Below are 25101 nucleotides of genomic sequence, written 5' to 3'. Positions count from 1 at the left end.
TGCTCTCTCTCCTAACTGCTCTCTCTCTCCTAACTGCTCTATCTCTCTCTCAACTGCTCTCTCTCTCTCTCCTAACTGCTCTCTCTCTCCTAACTGCTCTCTCTCTCCTAACTGCTCTCTCTCTCTCTCAACTGCTCTCTCTCTCTCTCAACTGCTCTCTCTCTCTCTCTCTCTCCTAACTGATCTCTCTATCTCTCTCCTAACTGCTCTCTCTCTATCCTAACTGCTCTATCTCTCTCTCCTAACTGCTCTCGCTCTCTCTCCTAACTGCTCTCTCTCTCCTAACTGATCTCTCTCCTAACTGCTCTATCTCTCTCCTAACTGCTCTCTCTCTCTCCTAACTGCTCTCTCTCCTAACTGCTCTCTCTCTCTCCTAACTGCTCTCTCTCCTAACTGCTCTCTCTCCTAACTGCTCTCTCTCTCCTAACTGCTCTATCTCTCTCTCAACTGCTCTCTCTCTCTCTCCTAACTGCTCTCTCTCTCCTAACTGCTCTATCTCTCCTAACTGCTCTCTCTCTCTCTCAACTGCTCTCTCTCTCTCTCTCTCCTAACTGATCTCTCTATCTCTCTCCTAACTGCTCTCTCTCTATCCTAACTGCTCTATCTCTCTCTCCTAACTGCTCTCGCTCTCTCTCCTAACTGCTCTCTCTCTCCTAACTGATCTCTCTCCTAACTGCTCTATCTCTCTCCTAACTGCTCTCTCTCTCCTAACTGCTCTATCTCTCTCTCAACTGCTCTCTCTCTCTCTCCTAACTGCTCTCTCTCTCCTAACTGCTCTATCTCTCCTAACTGCTCTCTCTCTCTCAACTGCTCTCTCTCTCTCTCTCTCTCTCCTAACTGATCTCTCTATCTCTCTCCTAACTGCTCTCTCTCTATCCTAACTGCTATATCTCTCTCTCCTAACTGCTCTCGCTCTCTCTCCTAACTGCTCTCTCTCTCCTAACTGATCTCTCTCCTAACTGCTCTATCTCTCTCCTAACTGCTCTCTCTCTCCTAACTGCTCTCTCTCTCTCCTAACTGCTCTCTCTCCTAACTGCTCTCTCTCTCCTAACTGCTCTCTCTCTCCTAACTGCTCTATCTCTCTCTCAACTGCTCTCTCTCTCTCTCCTAACTGCTCTCTCTCTCCTAACTGCTCTATCTCTCCTAACTGCTCTCTCTCTCTCAACTGCTCTCTCTCTCTCTCTCTCCTAACTGATCTCTCTATCTCTCTCCTAACTGCTCTCTCTCTATCCTAACTGATCTATCTCTCTCTCCTAACTGCTCTCGCTCTCTCTCCTAACTGCTCTCTCTCTCCTAACTGATCTCTCTCCTAACTGCTCTATCTCTCTCCTAACTGCTCTATCTCTCTCCTAACTGCTCTCTCTCCTAACTGACCTCTCTCCTAACTGACCTCTCTCTCTCTCCTAACTGATATCTCTCTCCTAACTGCTCTCTCTCCTAACTGCTATATCTCCTAACTGCTATATCTCTCCTAACTGCTCTCTCTATCCTAACTGCTCTATCTCTCTCTCCTAACTGCTCTCTCTCTCCTAACTGCTCTCTCTCTCCTAACTGCTATCTCTCTCCTAACTGCTATCTCTCTCCCAACTGCTCTCTCTCTCCTAACTGCTATCTCTCTCCTAACTGCTCTCTCTCTCTCTCCTAACTGCTCTCTCTCTCTCCTAACTGCTCTCTCTCTCCTAACTGCTCTCTCTCCTAACTGCTCTCTCTCCTAACTGCTCTCTCTCCTAACTGCTCTCTCTCTCCTAACTGCTCTCTCTCTCCTAACTGCTACCTCTCTCCTAACTGATCTCTCTCTCCTAACTGATCTCTCTCTCCTAACTGATCTCTCTATCATAACTGCTATATCTCTCTCCTAACTGCTCTCTATCTCTCTCCTAACTGATCTCTCTCTTCTAACTGCTATATCTCTCTCCTAACTGCTATCTCTCTCCTAACTGCTCTCTCTCTCCTAACTGCTATATCTCTCCTAACTGCTCTCTTTCTCCTAACTGCTCTCTCTCTCCTAACTGCTATCTCTCTCCTAACTGCTCTCTCTCTCCTAACTGCTCTCTCTCTCCTAACTGCTCTCGTTCTCTCTCCTAACTGCTCTCTCTCTCTCTCCTAACTGATATCTCTCTCTCTCCTAACTGATCTCTCTCTCCTAACTGCTCTCGTTCTCTCTCCTAACTGATCTCTCTCCTAACTGCTCTCTCTCCTAACTGCTCTCTCTCATAACTGCTCTCTCTCTCCTAACTGCTCTCTCTCCTAACTGCTCTCTCTCCTAACTGATCTCTCTCTCCTAACTGATCTCTCTCTCCTAACTGCTCTCTCTCCTAACTGCTCTATCTCTCTCTCCTAACTGCTCTCTCTCTCCTAACTGCTCTCGTTCTCTCTCCTAACTGATCTCTCTCTCCTAACTGCTCTCTCTCTCCTAACTGCTCTATCTCTCTCTCCTAACTGATCTCTCTCTCTCTCTCCTAACTGCTCTATCTCTCTCTCCTAACTGATCTCTCTCTCTCTCCTAACTGATCTCTCTCTCCGAATTGCTCTCTCTCCGAATTGCTCTCTCTCCTAACTGCTCTCTCTCCTAACTGCTCTCTCTCTCTCCTAACTGCTCTCTCTCTCTCCTAACTGCTCTCTCTCCTAACTGCTCTCTCTCCTAACTGCTCTATCTCTCTCCTAACTGCTCTCTCTCCTAACTGCTCTCTCTCTCTCCTAACTGCTCTCTCTCCTAACTGCTCTCTCTCCTAACTGCTCTATCTCTCTCCTAACTGAACAGAATATAACGATACAAGTGTTACATTCTCTTGTGCAACAGGCTGAGCCCAGGCTGCCCTCCCTCAGACAGATCAAGGTGCTGCTGGACCATCTGTGTGGACCGTGGTGTTACAGCAGGTGAATATGTGTGGACTGGAGCCTTACAGCAGGTGAATATGTGTGGACTGGAGCCTTACAGCAGGTGAATATGTGTGGACTGGAGCCTTACAGCAGGTGAATATGTGTGGACTGGAGCCTTACAGCAGGTGACCATCATCATAGTGGAGAGATAGACATCTGACCCCATTCTCAGACACGAGGCACTTCACGCTACCACACCAGTCCAGCAAGCAAGAAAGAGTCAGAGAGAGAGAGAGAGACAGAGACAGAGACAGAGACAGAGAGAGAGAGAGAGAGAGAGAGAGAGAGAGAGAGAGAGAGAGAGATAGATAGATAGATAGATAGATAGATAGATAGATAGATAGATAGATAGAGCGAGAGAGAGAGAGAGAGAGAGAGAGAGAACGGAGAGGGAGAAAGAGAGAGAAAGACAGAACGAGAGAGCACGACAGAAAGAGAGAGAGAGAGAGAGAGAAATAACGAGACAGAGATAGAAATTAGAGAGAGAGGGAGAGAGCGGAGACTGGAGAGAGAGAGAGAGAGATTAGGGAGAGAGAGAGAGAGAGATTAGAGAGAGAGGGAGAGAGAGACATGACATTTGAAATGTCTTTATTCCTTTGGAACTTATGTGAGTGTAATGTTTAATGTTAATTTTTATTGTTTATTTCACTTTTGTGTATTATCTACTTCACTTGCTTTGGCAACGTTAAAATATGTTTCCAGGTGACCAGCCTCCACAGTGTTCAATAGGGTGTCAGTCACCAGCCTCCACAGTAGAGACCACAGTGTTCAATATGGTGTCAGTCACCAGCCTCCACAGTAGAGACCACAGTGTTCAATATGGTGTCAGTCACCAGCCTCCACAGTAGAGACCACAGTGTTCAATAGGGTGTCAGTCACCAGCCTCCACAGTAGAGACCACAGTGTTCAATAGGGTGTCAGTCACCAGCCTCCACAGTAGAGACCACAGTGTTCAATATGGTGTCAGTCACCAGCCTCCACAGTAGAGACCACAGTGTTCAATAGGGTGTCAGTCCCCAGCCTCCACAATAGAGACCACAGTGTTCAATAGGGTGTCAGTCTCCAGCCTCCACAGTGTTCAATATGGTGTCAGTCTCCAGCCTCCACAGTAGATACCACATTGTTCAATAGGGTGTCAGTCACCAGCCTCCACAGTAGAGACCAGTGTTCAATAGGGTGTCAGTCACCAGCCTCCACAGTAGATACCACATTGTTCAATAGGGTGTCAGTCACCAGCCTCCACAGTGTTCAATAGGGTGTCAGTCTCCAGCCTCCACAGTGTTCAATAGGGTGTCAGTCACCAGCCTCCACAGTAGAGACCACAGTGTTTAATAGGGTGTCAGTCACCAGCCTCCACAGTGTTCAATAGGGTGTCAGTCACCAGCCTCCACAGTAGATACCACATTGTTCAATAGGGTATCAGTCACCAGCCTCCACAGTAGAGACCACAGTGTTCAATAGGGTGTCAGTCACCAGCCTCCACAGTAGATACCACATTGTTCAATAGGGTGTCAGTCACCAGCCTCCACAGTAGAGACCACATTGTTCAATAGGGTATCAGTCACCAGCCTCCACAGTGTTCAATAGGGTGTCAGTCACCAGCCTCCACAGTAGAGACCACATTGTTCAATAGGGTATCAGTCACCAGCCTCCACAGTGTTCAATAGGGTGTCAGTCTCCAGCCTCCACAGTAGAGACCACATTGTTCAATAGGGTATCAGTCACCAACCTCCACAGTGTTCAATAGGGTGTCAGTCACCAGCCTCCACAATAGAGACCACAGTGTTCAATAGGGTGTCAGTCACCAGCCTCCACAGTGTTCAATAGGGTGTCAGTCTCCAGCCTCCACAGTAGAGACCACATTGTGCAATAAGGTGTCAGTCACCAGCCTCCACAGTGTTCAATAGGGTGTCAGTCACCAGCCTCCACAGTAGAGACCACAGTGGTCAATAGGGTATCAGTCACCAGCCTCCACAGTAGAGACCACAGTGTTCAATAGGGTGTCAATCTCCAGCCTCCACAGTGTTCAATAGGGTATCAGTCACCAGCCTCCACAGTGTCCAATAGGGTGTCAGTCACCAGCCTCCACAGTAGAGACCACAGTGGTCAATAGGGTATCAGTCACCAGCCTCCACAGTAGAGACCACAGTGTTCAATAGGGTGTCAATCTCCAGCCTCCACAGTGTTCAATAGGTTGTCAGCCACCAGCCTCCACAGTGTCCAATAGGGTGTCAGTCACCAGCCTCCACAGTGTTCAATAGGGTGTCAGTCACCAGCCTCCACAGTGTTCAATAGGGTGTCAGTCTCCAGCCTCCACAGTAGAGACCACATTGTTCAATAGGGTGTGAGTCACCAGCCTCCACAGTAGAGACCACAGTGTTCAATAGGGTGTCAGTCACCAGCCTCCAGTGTTCAATATGGTGTCAGTCACCAGCAAAAGACCCCTCTTCACTCCTCTCCTGTCCCCTCCTCTCATCTCACCTCTCCTGTCCCCCTCCCTCATCTCCCTCTCCACTCACCTCTCCTGTCCCCCTCCCTCATCTCCCTCTCCACTCACCTCTCCTGTCCCCCTCCCTCATCTCCCTCACCTCTCACTCTCCTGTGTCTGTCAGCTGCTTTACAATTACCAAGGCAGAAAGTGACAGTGAGAGAGAAAGAGAGAAAGAGAGAGAAAGAGAGAGAGAGAGAAAGCGAAAGAAAGAGAGTGAGAGAGAGAAAGAAAGAGAGAGAGAGAAAGAGAGATAGTGAGAAAGAGAGAGATAGTAAGAGATCTTTGTAATCCCTCCTCTGTATCTCTGTCTCTGGGCTTTATGCTGTGCATAACACCTTCCTTACTAAAGGTCTTAATACGCCACAGGATCACACAGCCCTTCACAGCTCAAATCACCCTGCAATTTACTACCCTTTTCCCACTGGCACTCCATCATCGCAGTAGCCAGAGACCAACCGTTCAGAAATAAAAGGAAAAAGGAAAATGTCAAACAGGATGCACTAGGCTTTGTTAAAGATGCCTTTTCATGTCTTGGAGAGAGAGACAGAAAGTAGATCCATTAAAAGGTGCAATGTAATCAAAATAATAATGTCAAAATGAAATGCCCGTGAGCCCAATCTGGATCTAACAGCACCAATCACCAAAATGACGACGCGCCGTCGCCACCGGTATGTTCTGGATGTGTCAGAAGTAACCGACGCGAGTGGCTTAGAAGAGTGCACTTGGCATTTTCCTCACCAATCAAAACCATTTCCTTTTGATTTTGTCCAATAGCAGGTGACGTAATATCTGAAGCATCTGAGAAAGAAGCCCGACCAGACAGCTCTGCCCTTTAGCTGGTTGGAGGAGCACAACAGATGTCACTTTAGAAAGACTGAGTGCTGGAACACGGCTCCTGGTTCAATGAACTCTGGTTCAATCATTCATACACATATAGACCTGTATAACGAGAGAGAACACTACAACATAACACGTTCGTCTGCTGAACGTACGAATCCATCGCTAAGCGGAAGAACCCATCGCTAGGTGGACGAACCCATCGCTAGGTGGACGAACCCGTCGCTAGGCGGAAGAACCCGTCGCTAGGCGGACGAACCCATCGCTAGGCGGACGAATCCATCGCTAGGCGGACGAACCCATCGCTAGGCGGACGAACCCGTCGCTAGGTGGACGAACCCGTCGCTAGGCGGACGAACCCGTCGCTAGGCGGAAGAACCCATCGCTAGGCGGACGAACCCATCGCTAGGCGGACGAACCCATCGCTAGGCGGACGAACCCATCGCTAGGCGGACGAACCCGTCGCTAGTCAGACGAACCCATCGCTAGTCAGACGAACCCATCGCTAGGCAGATGAACCCATCGCTAGGCAGACGAACCCCTCGCTAGGCAGACGAACCCATCGCTAGGCAGACAAACCCATCGCTAGGCAGACGAACCCCTCGCTAGGCAGACGAACCCCTCGCTAGGCAGACGAACCCCTCGCTAGGCAGATGAACCCATCGCTAGGCAGACAAACCCATCGCTAGGCAGACAAACCCATCGCTAGGCAGATGAACCCATCGCTAGGCAGACGAACCCCTCGCTAGGCAGACGAACCCCTCGCTAGGCAGATGAACCCATCGCTAGGCAGACAAACCCATCGCTAGGCAGACAAACCCATCGCTAGGCAGATGAACCCATCGCTAGGCAGACGAACCCCTCGCTAGGCAGATGAACCCATCGCTAGGCAGACGAACCCATCGCTAGGCAGACGAACCCATCGCTAGGCAGACGAACCCATCACATGAAACAAAACCCGCCTTCCCACTGTCCGGCACATACATCCAACCCCATATCCTGATGCAACCAATTAGCATGTAACTGTCCGCCACATACATCCAACCCCATTTCCTGATACAACCAATTAGCATGTAACTGTTATTTCCTTCATTAGAGGGAAGCTTCATCAGGTTTTAATTTGAATGTATCAGAGCATAAACGAGGTCTATACATACTGGGACCACATTACAACCTCAATGAACCCCCAGCCAATTAAAACAGCTTCTCACAGTACTTCTACCCTGTTACTAGTTTGGCACATCCCCGGGATCACAGACACTAACACACACACTGTCAGACACACAGACACTAACACACACACTGTCAGACACTAACACACACACACTAACACACACACACTGTCAGACACACAGACACTAACACACACACTGTCAGACACACACACACTAACATACACACACTGTCAGACACACACACACTAACATACACACTGTCAGACACTAACACACACACTGTCAGACACTAACACACACACACACACACACACACTGTCAGACACTAACACACACACTGTCAGACACTAACACACACACACACACACTGTCAGACACTAACACACACACTGTCAGACACTAACACACACACTGTCAGACACTAACACACACCCACTAACACACACACACTAACACACACACACACACACTGTCAGACACTAACACACACACTGTCAGACACATACACTAACACACACACACACTGTCAGACACTAACACACACACTAACACACACACGCTGTCAGACACACACACACTAACAAACACACACGCTGTCAGACACACACACACACACACACACTACCATACACACACTGTCAGACACAGATGCACACCCCCTCACTATAATCCTCCTTCCACCTGAGGAGACAGTCTATGTCCGTTGTCCAACTACTGATGTTACTGCTGGTGCTGAGAACAGTTACCTTGTAAAGGACCTCAGAGACGCAGCGTCAGGCCTGGATGTCAAATCATGAACGTCTGTCAATTCCTAAATATGTATATCGTAACAGTCAACACCCCCCCCCCCCCCCCCCCCCCCCAGTGTCAGTACCTCCAGATGCTCCAGGATGTACGGAGGGTTGGTCATGCCCAGTCTCAGCATGGCTCCTTCAGGAATCTCTTCCACTAGTCTCCATAGCAGAGTGGGCAGGTCTGTCCCGATGTCCTTCCCATAAGCCCCGGTGTCCTCACTGGTCAGCCAGATCTCACACACACCCTCTGAGCAGAGAGAGAGAGAGAGAGAGAGAGAGGGGACCCCTGTAAGCAAACACTAAATACCATGACGTACTGTAACAACCCCAAAAGACACATAGAAAATCACATAGAAACAAACAAGTAAATAGTTGTTGTTATTGTTGTTATTGTCTCTGAGAAAAAGAAAAGAGATGTTCACTAAGAAAACATATGGATTATAAAATAAGGTGAATATCATCTGATACGGCAGCATAGCAACATAATATAGAAGATGATTACTGGTAGAAAAATACCTTAGTAAAGTCTTAGTAAATACCTTAGTAAAGTCTTAGTCAATACCTTATTAAAGTCTTAGTAAATATCTTAGTAAAGTCTTAGTCAATACCTTAGTAAAGTCTTAGTCAATACCTTATTAAAGTCTTAGTAAATATCTTAGTAAAGTCTTAGTAAATACCTTAGTAAAGTCTTAGTAAATACCTTAGTAAAGTCTTAGTAAATACCTTAGTAAAGTCTTAGTAAATACCTTAGTAAAGTCTTAGTAAATATCTTAGTAAAGTCTTAGTAAATCCCTTAGTAAATATCTTAGTAAATACCTTAGTAAAGTCTTAGTAAATCCCTTAGTAAAGTCTTAGTAAATCCCTTAGTAAATATCTTAGTAAATACCTTAGTAAAGTCTTAGTAAATACCTTAGTAAAGTCTTAGTAAATACCTTAGTAAATCTCTTCGTTAATCCCTTAGTAAATCTCTTAGTAAATCACTTAGTAAAATAGGCTAACTTGATAAATACCTACAACACAATAATAATTTATTGACCAGTCTTGCAGATCAAATGGAAGTAGTTCCCACTCAGGTCTCTATCTCCTACATGTCAAACACTAACTCATCTCATGGCAGATCACTTCCCATGTAGGATTCAGAGGAGATGGTTGGCTGATTCTAGTTAATGCTGACTGCAAGGGATCATTGCAATAACTGAGTAAGATGCATGTAGCTGGGAGTGAGTCAAACTGAACGAGCACACAGACTCACTCACACAGACTCACACACACAGACTCACGCACACCGACTCACACACACAGACTCACACACACAGACTCACGCACACAGACTCACAGACTCACGCACACAGACTCACACACACAGACTCACGCACAAAGACACACGCACACAGACTCACGCACACAGACTCACGCACACAGACTCACGCACACAGACTCACAAACTCACGCACACAGACTCACGCACACAGACTCACGCACACAGACTCACAAACTCACGCACACAGACTCACGCACAGACTCACGCACAGACTCACGCACACAGACTGACGCACACAGACTCACGCACACAGACTCACGCACAGACTCACGCACACAGACTCACGCACACAGACTCATAGACTCATGCACACAGACTCACACACACAGACTCACAGACAGACACATACTCACACACATACTCACACACACAGACACAGACTCAAGCAAACATACAGACTCGCGCACACAGACACATACTCACAACGAACCATATGTAATAATTATATACACATAATTGAAGAGACTAAATCCCTGACATCGATATGTGACTTCCTGGGGACCCAAACGGTCACCCATATTTTAGGTGCCCGTACAGGCAGCCATATATAAAACCTTTTTGCAATGGTTTGATTCACGAGACAGCTATTTATAATGTACATGCTCAATAACACATTTGAGTAATTACATGGTGGCAGGGTTTTGTCTCTGGTTTCCACGGCGATGACAGAGTGTGGAAGAGCATAACAGGAGCTTGGTCTTGTGTGACAGATTCTGGGACCGTTCGCTTCAGAAGGCGCCATGTTTACTGACAAAATGCTAAAACGCAGCAGTCATGCCATGTAAGCCTCCAGAAAGGCAGAGCTGGGTTCAACTAGTATTTCGTTTTCTCTTAAATATTTTAATTGGCTGATTGAGCTGGCCTGGAGTGGCAGATGGGCGGGGTTTGGACGTATCCCATTGGTTGCAACGTACCAGGCAAGCTCAATCATATATGCAGCTAAAGACTACAAATACTACTTGAACCAACCAAAAAAAGAGAGGCAGATCTGACATGAGTCTGATAATGAATGTTTACTGGAAAACCCGGAAGAATCAGAAAGTATGAATGTTTGGGGGCAACGAGATATGCTCGCTGTTGTCGCTTTGTTTCAAACTGTCAACCGATGCTTATGTTGTGATCCGTATCTGCCAGCTAATTGGGGGACTAAGTCGACGTGGTCAAAAGCTTTAGATTACATTGTTTTGCTATCGTTGCCTCTGTAATAAATAAATAGTAGAAAATAAGTCAGGAAGTCTGAGCGCGAACCCTCTTCAGTGAATCTAATGTTTTGGTCAACAAACCAGTTCTGAGTGCAGTGGTTTCAAGACACCTTCATCATTAAACAGAGCAGACAGTACTAAAGGTCAGAGGTTAACCTACTGACCTTCATCATTAAACAGAGCAGACAGTACAGTACTAAAGGTCAGAGGTTAACCTACTGACCATCATTAAACAGAGCAGACAGTACAGTACTAAAGGTCAGAGGTTAACCTACTGGCCTTACAGTGTCTTCCAGGGGCTGAGAAGTCTGCATAATGATCTGATGGAGGATTATGGGATATATCACGGAGGAGTACAGCTGAATACTAAACATCATGACAGTAAGGTTGTATTCAGGTGAGTAGCTCGCTAACGAGGTCTCTCTTTCTGTTTCACTCTCAGAGGACCTCAGACTGCATCAAGACTCCTCTCTCTCTCTCCCTCCATTCTCCCCATGCAGACAGCTTCTATTCAAATCAGAAACACTGACTCATTATCAATGAAATCCTTCACCGTCAATTTCCCGCAGGCTGAACACTGAACCTGAGACGGAGAGGCTGGAACCAAAACAGCAATAATCATCAGAGAAGTAGCGGCATATATAATAGTCAACCCAAACCAAAACATCAGAGAAGTAGCAGCATATATAATAGTCAACCCAAAACATCAGAGAAGTAGCAGCATATATAATAGTCAACCCAAAACATCAGAGAAGTAGCAGCATATATAATAGTCAACCCAAAACATCAGAGAAGTAGCAGCATATATAATAGTCAACCCAAAACATCAGAGAAGTAGCAGCATATATAATAGTCAACCCAAAACATCAGAGAAGTAGCAGCATATATAATAGTCAACCCAAACCAAATCATCAGAGAAGTAGCATCATATATAATAGTCAACCCAAAACATCAGAGAAGTAGCAGCATATATAATAGTCAACCCAAACCAAATCATCAGAGAAGTAGCAGCATATATAATAGTCAACCCAAACATCAGAGAAGTAGCAGCATATATAATAGTCAACACAAACTCAACACAGGACACATATAGGATGTTTTATATTTAAACAATAACGACTTTGGGTCTACAATAAGAACCTTGGGTCTACAACAAGAACCTTGGGTCTTCAACAAGAACCTTGGATCTACAACAAGAACCTTGGGTCTACAACAAGAACCTTGGGTCTACAACAAGAACCTTGGGTCTACAACAAGAACCTTGGGTCTACAACAAGAACCTTGGGTCTACAACAAGAACCTTGGGTCTACAATAAGAACCTTGGGTCTACAACAAGAACCTTGGGTCTACAACAAGAACCTTGGGTCTACAATAAGAACCTTGGGTCTACAACAAGAACCTTGGGTCTACAACAAGAACCTTCGGTCTACAACAATAACATTGGATCTACAACACCAACCTTGGGTCTACAACACCAACCTTGGGTCTACAACACCAACCTTGGGTCTACAACACCAACCTTGGGTCTACAACACCAACCTTGGGTCTACAACACCAACCTTGGGTCTACAACACCAACCTTGGGTCTACAACACCAACCTTGGGTCTACAACAAGAACCTTCTTCCTCAGGATTTGCAGTGAAGAACAATGGAGTACCTCAGTTGAGACTTGTTGACCTAGACGTTGAATCCCACACCGGCACTGAGGCCAGGTCTGAGACTGTGAATCTGCCTCTTTGATATAGTTACTTTTTAAAAGTTATTTCATAACCTTGGATTGAGTACTGTTATTTTTGGCAGACGGCTTCAGTAAGCGGTTTTGAATATGGCGATCGACGAGGGGGCCTCCTTGTCCTGTGTCTCACTGAGTAGAATAAGCAAGACAAAACATTTGACTTGGAAAAGAGTTTCTGTACGGGCATAACAGATCCTCGCCTATAGCGGAAGTTAACTTGTAAAAAAACAACAGCCAAACAATCTGAATATCGTAACAACTTAAACAGGACCTTGTCTCCTAAAGGGAGTGCTCCTAGCAAGGTGATAGGAGGTAAACTAGTCAACAACAATACCATGAACCTGTCTGAACTGAAGAGAGGACTCCCATCGTTAACCACGGCTAGAAAACAGGATGTGAGTGTCGGGCTGACATTTCCATCACCTGCATGTGGTTAAACGAGGTTAACGCTGTGCTACTGGGACCTGCTTCGTTGATGTTATTTCCACAGCAGCCCCATTAGAACCCGACTACACGAAGGTTTGATGTCATACATTCATGGGTGGATTGGGGAGGCTGCTTTTCATAAATACATTCCTACAAAACCTGTAACGCACACAAGATCTCACAAGGGAGGGCAACGGAGAAACAGAGAGGGATGGAAACAGGGCCGGTGTGGAAAGAGACAGGGGAAGAGTGTGATCTCTGGGTTTAGAGCAACAGGGTGGAGAGGACTGGAGGGTGTGTCCCTGAACACGCAGGGGAGGGGGATGTGGAAAGGGGGAGAGGTGGAAAGGGGGAGTCCCAAACATGGGGGGGGGGGGGGGTGGTCAGCTGCAGAGGGTGCAGGCAGCCAGGACCAGGAGAACAGCTGAGTGCTTTGCCTAACGCTCTCCAAACAAAACATCAGGCTGGAGCTGTAACGTAGGCTGCTGGCCCAGTGACAGAGGGGCGAGGGCAGGGGAGGGCTGGAGCAGGGAGGCCACCAAACAGCCACCTCCAGAACCGGGCAGGGAGGCAGGCTGCTGGCCCAGTGACAGAGGGGCGAGGGCAGGGGAGGTCGCAGGGGAGGTCTGAGGCCGTCTGTCTGTCTGCTACTTACTCTACTAACCCAACCCTCCCTGAGCCAAGTGGCTGTCTGTCACTAACACTACTAACCCCAAGCCAACGGTGTGGCAGGACTCTGACGTCAGGCAGAGGTTTTGGCTTTTGGAACAGCTCCATTGGCTGGGGAATGTTTATCTGCCTTGGACAGAGATCATGTTTTCCCTGCTGTTGTCGAACGGTAACGTGACATTATATCTGCAACATACAATGTATCATGTCCCAGGACTGAATAAGATAGAAACCTCTTGAAGCTGGCCTACGCTCCAGTAGTGGTACAAATACCCAGTACGTAGTGAAGCTGGCCTATGCTCCAGTAGCGGTACAACTACCCAGTACGTAGTGAAGCTGGCCTATGCTCCAGTAGCGGTACAACTACCCAGTACGTAGTGAAGCTGGCCTATGCTCCAGGAGAGGTACCACTACCCAGTACGTAGTGAAGCTGGCCTACGCTCCAGGAGAAGTACCACTACCCAGTACGTAGTGAAGCTGGCCTACGCTCCAGGAGAAGTACAACTACCCAGTACGTAGTGAAGCTGGCCTACGCTCCAGTAGTGGTACAACTACCCAGTACGTAGTGAAGCTGGCCTACGATCCAGGAGAAGTACAACTTCCCAGTACGTAGTGAAGCTGGCCTACGCTCCAGGAGTGGTACAACTACCCAGTACGTAGTGAAGCTGGCCTACGATCCAGGAGAAGTACAACTTTCCAGTACGTAGTGAAGCTGGCCTATGCTCCAGTAGTGGTACAACTACCCAGTACGTAGTGAAGCTGGCCTATGCTCCAGTAGTGGTACAACTACCCAGTACGTAGTGAAGCTGGCCTACGCTCCAGGAGAAGTACAACTACCCAGTACGTAGTGCCAAATTTGTGTCCTGTACCACTGTAGATGTGAGTGGTGCTGTAGAGGGAACATCCTGTACCACTGTAGATGTGAGTGGTGCTGTAGAGGGGAACATTATGTACCACTGTAGATGTGAGTGGTGCTGTAGAGAAACATCCTGTACCACTGTGGATGTGAGTGGTGCTGTAGAGGGAACATCCTGTACCACTGTAGATGTGAGTGGTGCTGTAGAGGAACATCCTGTACCACTGTAGATGTGAGTGGTGCTGTAGAGGGGAACATCCTGTACCACTGTAGATGTGAGTGGTGCTGTAGGAGGAACATCCTGTACCACTGTAGATGTGAGTGGTGCTGTAGAGGGGAACATCCTGTACCACTGTAGATGTGAGTGGTGCTGTAGGAGGAACATCCTGTACCACTGTGGATATGAGTGGTGAGGTAGAGGAACATCATGTACCACTGTAGATGTGAGTAGTGCTGTAGAGGAACATCCTGTACCACTGTAGATGTGAGTGGTGCTGTAGAGGGAACATCCTGTACCACTGTGGATATGAGTGGTGCTGTAGAGGGAACATCCTGTACCACTGTAGATGTGAGTGGTGCTGTAGAGGAACATCCTGTACCACTGTGGATGTGAGTGGTGCTGTAGAGGGAACATCCTGTACCACTGTAGATATGAGTGGTGCTGTAGAGGGAACATCCTGTACCACTGTGGATATGAGTGGTGCTGTAGAGGGAACATCCTGCACCACTGTGGATATGAGTGGTGCTGTAGAGGGAAACATCCTGTACCACTGTGGATGTGAGTGGTGCTGTAGAGGAACATCCTGTACCACTGTGGATGTGAGTGGTGCTGTAGAGGGAACATCATGTACCACTGTAGATGTGAGTGGTGCTGTAGAGGGGAACATCCTGTACCACTGTAGATGTGAGTGGTGCTGTAGAGGAACATCCTGTACCACTGTGGATATGAGTGGTGCTGTAGAGGAACATCCTGTACCACTGTGGATATGAGTGGTGCTGTAGAGGAACATCCTGTACCACTGTGGATATGAGTGATGCTGTAGGGGAACATCCTGTACCACTGTGGATATGAGTGGTGCTGTAGGGGAACATCCTGTACCACTGTGGATGTGAGTGGTGCTGTAGAGGGAACATCCTGTACCACTGTGGATATGAGTGGTGCTGTAGAGGAACATCCTGTACCACTGTAGATGTGAGTAGTGCTGTAGAGGAACATCCAGTACCACTGTAGATGTGAGTGGTGCTGTAGTGGGAACATCCTGTACCACTGTAGATGTGAGTGGTGCTGTAGAGGAACATCCTGTACCACTGTAGATGTGAGTAGTGCTGTAGAGGAACATCCAGTACCACTGTAGATGTGAGTGGTGCTGTAGTGGGAACATCCTGTACCACTGTAGATGTGAGTGGTGCTGTAGAGGGGAACATCCTGTACCACTGTAGATGTGAGTGGTGCTGTAGGGGGAACATCCTGTACCACTGTAGATGTGAGTGGTGCTGTAGAGGCGTGTTAATCTCTCTGCCTGTACCACTGTAGATCTACCTTAACGTAGAGGCGTGTTTATCTCTCTGCCTTAACGTAGAGGCGTGTTTATCTCTCTGCCTTAACGTAGAGGCGTGTTTATCTCTCTGCCTTGACGTAGAGGCGTGTTTATCTCTCTGCCTTAACGTAGAGGCGTGTTTATCTCTCTGCTTTAACGTAGAGGCGTGTTTATCTCTCTGCCTTAACGTAGAGGCGTGTTTATCTCTCTGCCGTAACGTAGAGGCGTGTTTATCTCTCTGCCTTAACGTAGAGGCGTGTTTATCTCTCTGCCTTGACGTAGAGGCGTGTTTATCTCTCTGCCTTAACGTAGAGGCGTGTTTATCTCTCTGCCTTAACGTAGAGGCGTGTTTATCTCTCTGCCTTAACGTAGAGGCGTGTTTATCTCTCTGCCTTAACGTAGAGGCGTGTTTATCTCTCTGCCTTAACGTAGAGGCGTGTTTATCTCTCTGCCTTAACGTAGAGGCGTGTTTATCTCTCTGCCTTGACGTAGAGGCGTGTTTATCTCTCTGCCTTGACGTAGAGGCGTGTTTATCTCTCTGCCTTAACGTAGAGGCGTGTTTATCTCTCTGCCTTAACGTAGAGGCGTGTTTATCTCTCTGCCTTAACGTAGAGGCGTGTTTATCTCTCTGCCTTAACGTAGAGGCGTGTTTATCTCTCTGCCTCAACGTAGAGGCGTGTTTATCTCTCTGCCTTAACGTAGAGGCGTGTTTATCTCTCTGCCTTAACGTAGAGGCGTGTTTATCTCTCTGCCTTAACGTAGAGGCGTGTTTATCTCTCTGCCTTAACGTAGAGGCGTGTTTATCTCTCTGCCTTAACGTAGAGGCGTGTTTATCTCTCTGCCTTAACGTAGAGGCGTGTTTATCTCTCTGCCTTAACGTAGAGGCGTGTTTATCTCTCTGCCTTAACGTAGAGGCGTGTTTATCTCTGCCTTAACATAGAGGTGTGTTTATCTCTCTGCCTTAACGTAGAGGCGTGTTTATCTCTCTGCCTTAACGTAGAGGCGTGTTTATCTCTCTGCCTTAACGTAGAGGTGTGTTTATCTCTCTGCCTTAACGTAGAGGAGGATGAAGTATATACTGCAGCTCTGAACAACCTGTCAGCTCCCGTCCATTCAACTCATTAGGGAGGTTTGTGTAAAAAGTGAAATCACATTAAACGATACACGGCGTAGCTACACTCAACTAAATTAATATTTCAAGAGCTTAGCAAAAATAAAGCTAAATTGTTAATTGCCTTTTTGAAAGCCTCACCAAAAGCTAACAGCTAACATTTCATTTGGCCTTTCAAGCCCGAGTGTAAATGATTCATTCTGTTTCATCTATTTTAAAGCAGTGTTTACCCTATCTGAACACAGAGCACTAAGCTCCCTACTCTGCTCTAAGGACTCTACAGCTGTCGAGTGGAGCAGCCAGGACAGGGTAACCCCAGGGTGAGGTGGTCATTACGTAACAGGACAGGGTAACCCCAGGGTGAGGTGGTCATTATGTAACAGGGCAGGGTAAACCCAGGGTGAGGTGGTCATTATGTGTCAGGGCAGGGTAAACCCAGGGTGAGGTGGTCATTACGTAACAGGGCAGGGTAACCCCAGGGTGAGGTGTTCATTACGTAACAGGGCAGGGTAACCCCAGGGTGAGGTGGTATTTACGTAACAGGGCAGGGTAACCCCAGGGTGAGGTGTTCATTACGTAACAGGGCAGGGTAAACCCAGGGTGAGGTGGTATTTACGTAACAGGGCAGGGTAAACCCAGGGTGAGGTGTTCATTACGTAACAGGGTAAACCCAGGGTGAGGTGGTCATTACGTAACAGGGCAGGGTAAACCCCAGGGTGAGGTGTTCATTACGTAACAGGGCAGGGTAGCCCCAGGGTGAGGTGGTCATTATGTAACAGGACAGGGTAACCCCAGGGTGAGGTGGTCATTACGTAACAGGACAGGGTAGCCCCAGGGTGAGGTGGTCATTACGTAACAGGGTAACCCCAGGGTGAGGTGGTCATTACGTAACAGAACAGGGTAACCCCAGGGTGAGGTGTTCATTACGTAACAGGGCAGGGTAGCCCCAGGGTGAGGTGGTCATTACGTAACAGGGCAGGGTAAACCCAGGGTGAGGTGGTCATTATGTAACAGGACAGGGTAACCCCAGGGTGAGGTGTTCATTACGTAACAGGGCAGGGTAAACCCAGGGTGAGGTGGTCATTATGTAACAGGACAGGGTAACCCCAGGGTGAGGTGTTCATTACGTAACAGGGCAGGGTAGCCCCAGGGTGAGGTGGTCATTATGTAACAGGACAGGGTAGCCCCAGGGTGAGGTGGTCATTATGTAACAGGACAGGGTAGCCCCAGGGTGAGGTGGTCATTATGTAACAGGACAGGGTAGCCCCAGGGTGAGGTGGTCATTATGTAACAGGACAGGGTAGCCCCAGGGTGAGGTGGTCATTATGTAACAGGGCAGGGTAACCCCAGGGTGAGGTGGTCATTACGTAACAGGGTAGACCCAGGGTGAGGTGGTCATTATGTAACAGGGCAGGGTAACCCCAGGGTGAGGTGGTCATTATGTAACTGGGCAGGGTAAACCCAGGGTGAGGTGTTCATTACGTAACAGGGCAGGGTAGCCCCAGGGTGAGGTGGTCATTATGTAACAGGGCAGGGTAACCCCAGGGTGAGGTGTTCATTACGTAACAGGGCAGGGTAACCCCAGGGTGAGGTGGTCATTATGTAACAGGGTAAACCCAGGGTGAGGTGGTCATTACGTAACAGGGTAAACCCAGGGTGAGGTGGTCATTATGTAACAGGGTAAACCCAGGGTGAGGTGGTCATTACGTAACAGGGTAAACCCAGGGTGAGGTGGTCATTACAGTAAAAGGGCAGGGTAACCCCAGGGTGAGGTGGTCATTATGTAACAGGACAGGGTAAACCCAGGGTGAGGTGGTCATTACGTAACAGGACAGGGTAACCCCAGGGTGAGGTGTTCATTACGTAACAGGGCAGGGTAAACCCAGGGTGAGGTGGTCATTATGTAACAGGGTAACCCCAGGGTGAGGTGTTCATTACGTAACAGGGCAGGGTAAACCCAGGGTGAGGTGGTCATTACGTAACAGGGCAGGGTAACCCCAGGGTGAGGTGTTCATTACGTAACAGGGCAGGGTAGCCCCAGGGTGAGGTGGTCATTATGTGTCAGGGCAGGGTAAACCCAGGGTGAGGTGGTCATTATGTAACAGGGCAGGGTAAACCCAGGGTGAGGTGGTCATTACGTAACAGGGCAGGGTAACCCCAGGGTGAGGTGTTCATTACGTAACAGGGCAGGGTAAACCCAGGGTGAGGTGGTCATTACGTAACAGGGCAGGGTAAACCCAGGGTGAGGTGGTCATTACGTAACAGGGCAGGGTAAACCCAGGGTGAGGTGGTCATTACGTAACAGGGCAGGGTAAACCCAGGGTGAGGTGGTCATTATGTAACAGGGTAAACCCAGGGTGAGGTGGTCATTACGTAACAGGGCAGGGTAAACCCAGGGTGAGGTGGTCATTATGTAACAGGGTAAACCCAGGGTGAGGTGGTCATTATGTAACAGGGTAACCCCAGGGTGAGGTGGTCATTATGTAACAGGGCAGGGTAAACCCAGGGTGAGGTGGTCATTATGTAACAGGACAGGGTAACCCCAGGGTGAGGTGGTCATTATGTAACAGGACAGGGTAACCCCAGGGTGAGGTGGTCATTATGTGTCAGGGCAGGGTAGCCCCAGGGTGAGGTGGTCATTAGGTAACAGGGTAAACCCAGGGTGAGGTGGTCATTAGGTAACAGGGTAAACCCAGGGTGAGGTGGTCATTACGTAACAGGACAGGGTAAACCCAGGGTGAGGTGGTCATTACGTAACAGGACAGGGTAAACCCAGGGTGAGGTGGTCATTATGTAACAGGACAGGGTAACCCCAGGGTGAGGTGGTCATTACGTAACAGGGCAGGGTAAACCCAGGGTGAGGTGGTCATTACGTAACAGGGCAGGGTAACCCCAGGGTGAGGTGGTCATTACGTAACAGGGCAGGGTAAACCCAGGGTGAGGTGGTCATTATGTAACAGGACAGGGTAACCCCAGGGTGAGGTGGTCATTACGTGCCCCACCATCGCTCAGCTCTCGAACACAAGGCCTCTGTCTATTTTAAACTCTGTTAAATCTGAGACGGCTCACACAACCCGACCCGTCCAGAAGTACTCTGTCTGAGGGAAAATCTGCATCCATCTGACCCCTCTCTCTCTCTCTATATATCAGGGGAAAGCTTAGCGAGCGTCTCGGGAGAGAGGGATCCACATGTTAAAGACGTTCAGCTCCATTACTGCTGGACGGAGTAATTACAGATGATCCTCTTCTCAACGCGCACGCACGCACACACACACACACGCACACACACACACACACGCTCTCTCTCTCTTGGTTCATAACCCCGGCTAGCTGGAGCCCGGGCCAGAGCTCAGCGGTGGCTGGTGACTGGCCTCTGTATTTAACATTAAGGATTAGGGTGCTAAAGAACAGGCAGACAGAGCAGAGACGCTAATAAGGGATAAGAACTGATAGCATGTTTAACACACATATGTATGTCCCATATCTTCATTCTCTGTTTTGCTACACACACACACACACAGACACACACACACACCTTTCTTTACATACTATTCCCAGGTGCCACTTCCCCCAATCTGCAGGGTAAACATTGTGTCCGTTGCTATAGATATGTGTTCATGCTCAGATTAAAGCATCGATGTCTCCAGGCTCTTCTCCGTTTCGTTTCTCCATAAACAGATATAGCTCAGTGGTCTAATCTGGATTACATTTACATAGGCTCAGGGGTCTAATCTGGATTACATTTACATAGGCTCAGTGGTCTAATCTGGATTACCTCTACATAGGCTCAGGGGTCTAATCTGGATTACATTTACATAGGCTCAGGGGTCTAATCTGGATTACATCTACATAGGCTCAGGGGTCTAATCTGGATTACATCTACATAGGCTCAGGGGTCTAATCTGGATTACATCTACATAGGCTCAGGGGTCTAATCTGGATTACATCTACATAGGCTCAGGGGTCTAATCTGGATTACATCTACATAGGCTCAGTGGTCTAATCTGGATTACATCTACATAGGCTCAGTGGTTTGACGGAGAGGACTAACTAGTGTCTCCAAGTGTCTACAGTCCTCACCTCTCCAGACTGTGGGTTTGAGGGAGAGGACTAACATGTGTCTCCAAGTGTCTACAGTCCTCACCTCTCCAGACTGTGGGTTTGAGGGAGAGGACTAACTGGTGTCTCCAAGTGTCTACAGTCCTCACCTCTCCAGACTGTGGTTTTGAGGGAGAGGACTAACAGGTGTCTCCAAGTGTCTACAGTCCTCACCTCTCCAGACTGTGGGTTTGAGGGAGAGGACTAACTAGTGTCTCCAAGTGTCTACAGTCCTCACCTCTCCAGACTGTGGGTTTGAGTGAGAGGACTAACTAGTGTCTCCAAGTGTCTACAGTCCACACCTCTCCAGACTGTGCACAGTTCCTTAGTAATGTCAAAACACTTTTATGACTCAAATAAATAACATTCTACTATAATGTGTTTATTAGCTGTCCTAGCTTCGCCATTGAGCTCCTGAGGCAAAACAATTATATTTTTTATTTTTACATTTGGAACACAGGACTGCACCCCCCCCCCCCCCCCCCCCCCCCCCAACCACCATTACACAATCACTGTTGTTATTGTTATTACACAATCTAAAAACGTACACAGCTGGATCTGTGTTTGTAGTCCAGGATATCACGCAGGCCGTGTTTAACCCTTCCCATGACGTGCGGTGGATTGGAACATTTGGGCCACCATAGAACGGAGTCAGGAGTGTGTTTGTTCCGCAGTTCAATTGTCTTCACAATAAAAACAAACCGATTTATTCCATACAGGACAACCCAGAGGATCACAAACAAACAGACTTATTCCATACAGGACAACCCAGGGATCCCAAACAGACTTATTCCATACAGGACAACCCAGGGATCCCAAACAGACTTATTCCATACAGGACAACCCAGAGGATCCCAAACAGACTTATTCCATACAGGACAACCCAGGGATCCCAAACAAACTTATTCCATACAGGACAACCCAGGGATCCCAAACAGACTTATTCCATACAGGACCACCCAGGGGATCCCAAACAGACTTATTCCATACAGGACAACCCAGGGATCCCAAACAGACTTATTCCATACAGGACCACCCAGGGGATCCCAAACAGACTTATTCCATACAGGACAACCCAGGGATCCCAAACAGACTTATTCCATACAGGACAACCCTGAGGATCACAAACAGACTTATTCCATACAGGACAACCCAGGGATCCCAAACAGACTTATTCCATACAGGACAACCCAGGGATCACAAACAGACTTATTCCATACAGGACAACCCAGGGATCCCAAACAGACTTATTCCATACAGGACAACCCAGTGGATCACAAACAGACTTATTCCATACAGGACAACCCAGAGGATCACAAACAGACTTATTCCATACAGGACAACCCAGGGATCCCAAACAGACTTATTCCATACAGGACAACCCAGAGGATCACAAACAAACAGACTTATTCCATACAGGACAACCCAGGGATCCCAAACAAACAGACTTATTCCATACAGGACAACCCAGGGATCACAAACAAACAGACTTATTCCATATAGGACAACCCAGAGAATCACAAACAGACTTATTACATTCCGGACAACCTGGACTATTCACAACTATCTGGACTATACACTAATCTGGACTATTCACTATCTGGACTATTCACTATCTGGACTATTCACTATCTGGACTATTCACTATCTGGACTATCCGTAACGTGTTTTGCTCCAAGTAGGAGACAAGATGTGGCCACAAAGCAGCAGCTGTCGACGGCTCCGGCTGGTGGTCTGGACAATAGGGCTTATTAATGAGGCTTTTAAAGCTCCCTCACTCCTCAGGGTGAAAAGAAAGAGAGAGAGAGAGAGGGCCAGGGAGGGAGAAGAGGGAGAGTAAAGAGAGAAAGAGTGTGAAGGGGAGAGACTGAAGTTGAGAGAGGAAGATAATAAGAGAGAAAGAGACAGAAAGAGAGCGAGACACAGAGAGAGAGAGACAGAAAGAAAGAAGAAAGACACAGAGAGAGAGAGAGAGAGAGAGAGAGAGAGAGAGAGAGAGAGACAGAAAGAAAGAAGAGAGACACACAGAGAGAGAGACAGAAATAAAGAGAGACACACACAGAGAGACAAAGAGAGAAAGACAGAGACAGACAGTGATGATAGTCTCCTCAATTAAATTATAAAATACACAGACAACAAATTCCAATTGGCTTAAACTCTTCAACATCATCCGTAGCTCTGTCATCCTCCCCGATATTTGGAACCAAGGACTGATCACCCCAATCTACAACAGTGGAGACACACAACTACCGTGGCAACAGCAACCTTGGAACAATCCTCTGCATTATCACAGCAGACTCGTACATTTCAGTGAAAACAATGGACTGAGCAAATGTAATATTGGCTTTTTACCAAATTAGCGTGCGACTGACCAACCTAATTGACAAACAAACAAAATCAAAGTCTTCTCATGTGTAACGGCAGTCCTCCTCCTCTTCATCTGATGAGGAGGAGTATTGAGGGAACCAAGGCGCAGCGTAGTGAAAAGACATGATTTATTTAACAAAACACGAACTTGACTAAACTAACAAAACAACAAACGGTGTAGACAGACCTAGACGACGTACTTACATAAAACAAGAAAAACGCACGAATAGGAACATAGGCTACACAAACCGAACAAACCGTAAACAGTCCTGCGTGGTGTACAGACACAGACACGGAAGACAATCAATCACCCACAACGAACACTGTGACAACGCCTACCTAAATATGACTCTTAATTAGAGGAACGCCAAACACCTGCCTCTAATTAAGAGCCATACCAGGCAACCCAAAAACCAACACAGAAACAGAAAACATAGAATGCCCACCCAACCTCACGTCCTGACCAACTAACACACATAACAAACTAACAGAAATAGGTCAGGAACGTGACATCATGCTTTGTTGGATTTCAAAAAAGCATTTGTCTTAATTTGGCATGAGGGTCTGCTATACAAATTGATGGAAAGTGGTGTTGAGAGAAAAAAGACATACGACATAAAATCCATGTAAACAAACAAGTGTGTGGTTAAAATTGGCAAAACAACACACCCATTTCTTTCCACAGGGCCGTGGGGTGAGACAGGGCCGTGGGGTGAGACAGGGCCGTGGGGTGAGACAGGGCCGTGGGGTGAGACAGGGCCGTGGGGTGAGACAGGGCCGTGGGGTGAGACAGGGCCGTGGGGTGAGACAGGGCCGTGGGGTGAGACAGGGCCGTGGGGTGAGACAGGGCCGTGGGGTGAGACAGGGCCGTGGGGTGAGACAGGGCCGTGGGGTGAGACAGGGCCGTGGGGTGAGACAGGGCCGTGGGGTGAGACAGGGCCGTGGGGTGAGACAGGGCCGTGGGGTGAGACAGGGCCGTGGGGTGAGACAGGGCCGTGGGGTGAGCCAGGGCCGTGGGGGGAGACAGGGCCGTGGGGTGAGACAGGGCCGTGGGGTGAGACAGGGCCGTGGGGTGAGACAGGGCCGTGGGGGGAGACAGGGCCGTGGGGTGAGACAGGGCCGTGGGGTGAGACAGGGCCGTGGGGTGAGACAGGGCCGTGGGGTGAGACAGGGCCGTGGGGTGAGACAGGGCCGTGGGGGGAGACAGGGCCGTGGGGTGAGACAGGGCCGTGGGGTGAGACAGGGCCGTGGGGTGAGACAGGGCCGTGGGGTGAGACAGGGCCGTGGGGTGAGACAGGGCCGTGGGGTGAGACAGGGTCGTGGGCTGAGACAGGGCCGTGGGCTGAGACAGGGCCGTGGGGTGAGACAGGGCCGTGGGGTGAGACAGGGCCGTGGGGTGAGACAGGGCCGTGGGGTGAGACAGGGCCGTGGGGTGAGACAGGGCCGTGGGGTGAGACAGGGCCGTGGGCTGAGACAAGGCCGTGGGGTGAGACAGGGCCATGGGGTGAGACAGGGATGCAGCTTAACCCCACCCTCTTCACCCTACTAGAATCTCAAGTCAAATGTCTACTGTTTGCTGATGATCTGGTGCTTCTGTCA

At 48.4% G+C, this 25101-nt stretch overlaps 1 protein-coding gene across 2 annotated transcripts in view; it reads right to left on the bottom strand.

The window, feature by feature from the left end:
- cdkal1 (CDK5 regulatory subunit associated protein 1-like 1) overlaps positions 1-25101 on the bottom strand; it is an 815078-nt gene that overhangs the window by 362671 nt on the left and 427306 nt on the right. For both annotated transcript variants that reach the window (XR_008759828.1, XM_055924595.1), the window contains exon 9: positions 8258-8424. Coding sequence is in view for 1 of the 2 variants with exons in the window: in XM_055924595.1 (XP_055780570.1) it covers positions 8258-8424 (167 nt within the window). In the remaining variant the exon portion in view is untranslated. The remainder of the gene's footprint in view (positions 1-8257; positions 8425-25101) is intronic.

The sequence above is a fragment of the Salvelinus fontinalis genome, chromosome 6, assembly GCF_029448725.1.
Source record: "Salvelinus fontinalis isolate EN_2023a chromosome 6, ASM2944872v1, whole genome shotgun sequence".
In the NCBI taxonomy this organism is placed as follows: domain Eukaryota; kingdom Metazoa; phylum Chordata; class Actinopteri; order Salmoniformes; family Salmonidae; genus Salvelinus; species Salvelinus fontinalis.
The sequence above is the reverse complement of the archived record's forward strand: the minus strand, read 5'-3'. Positions and strand labels throughout refer to the sequence as shown.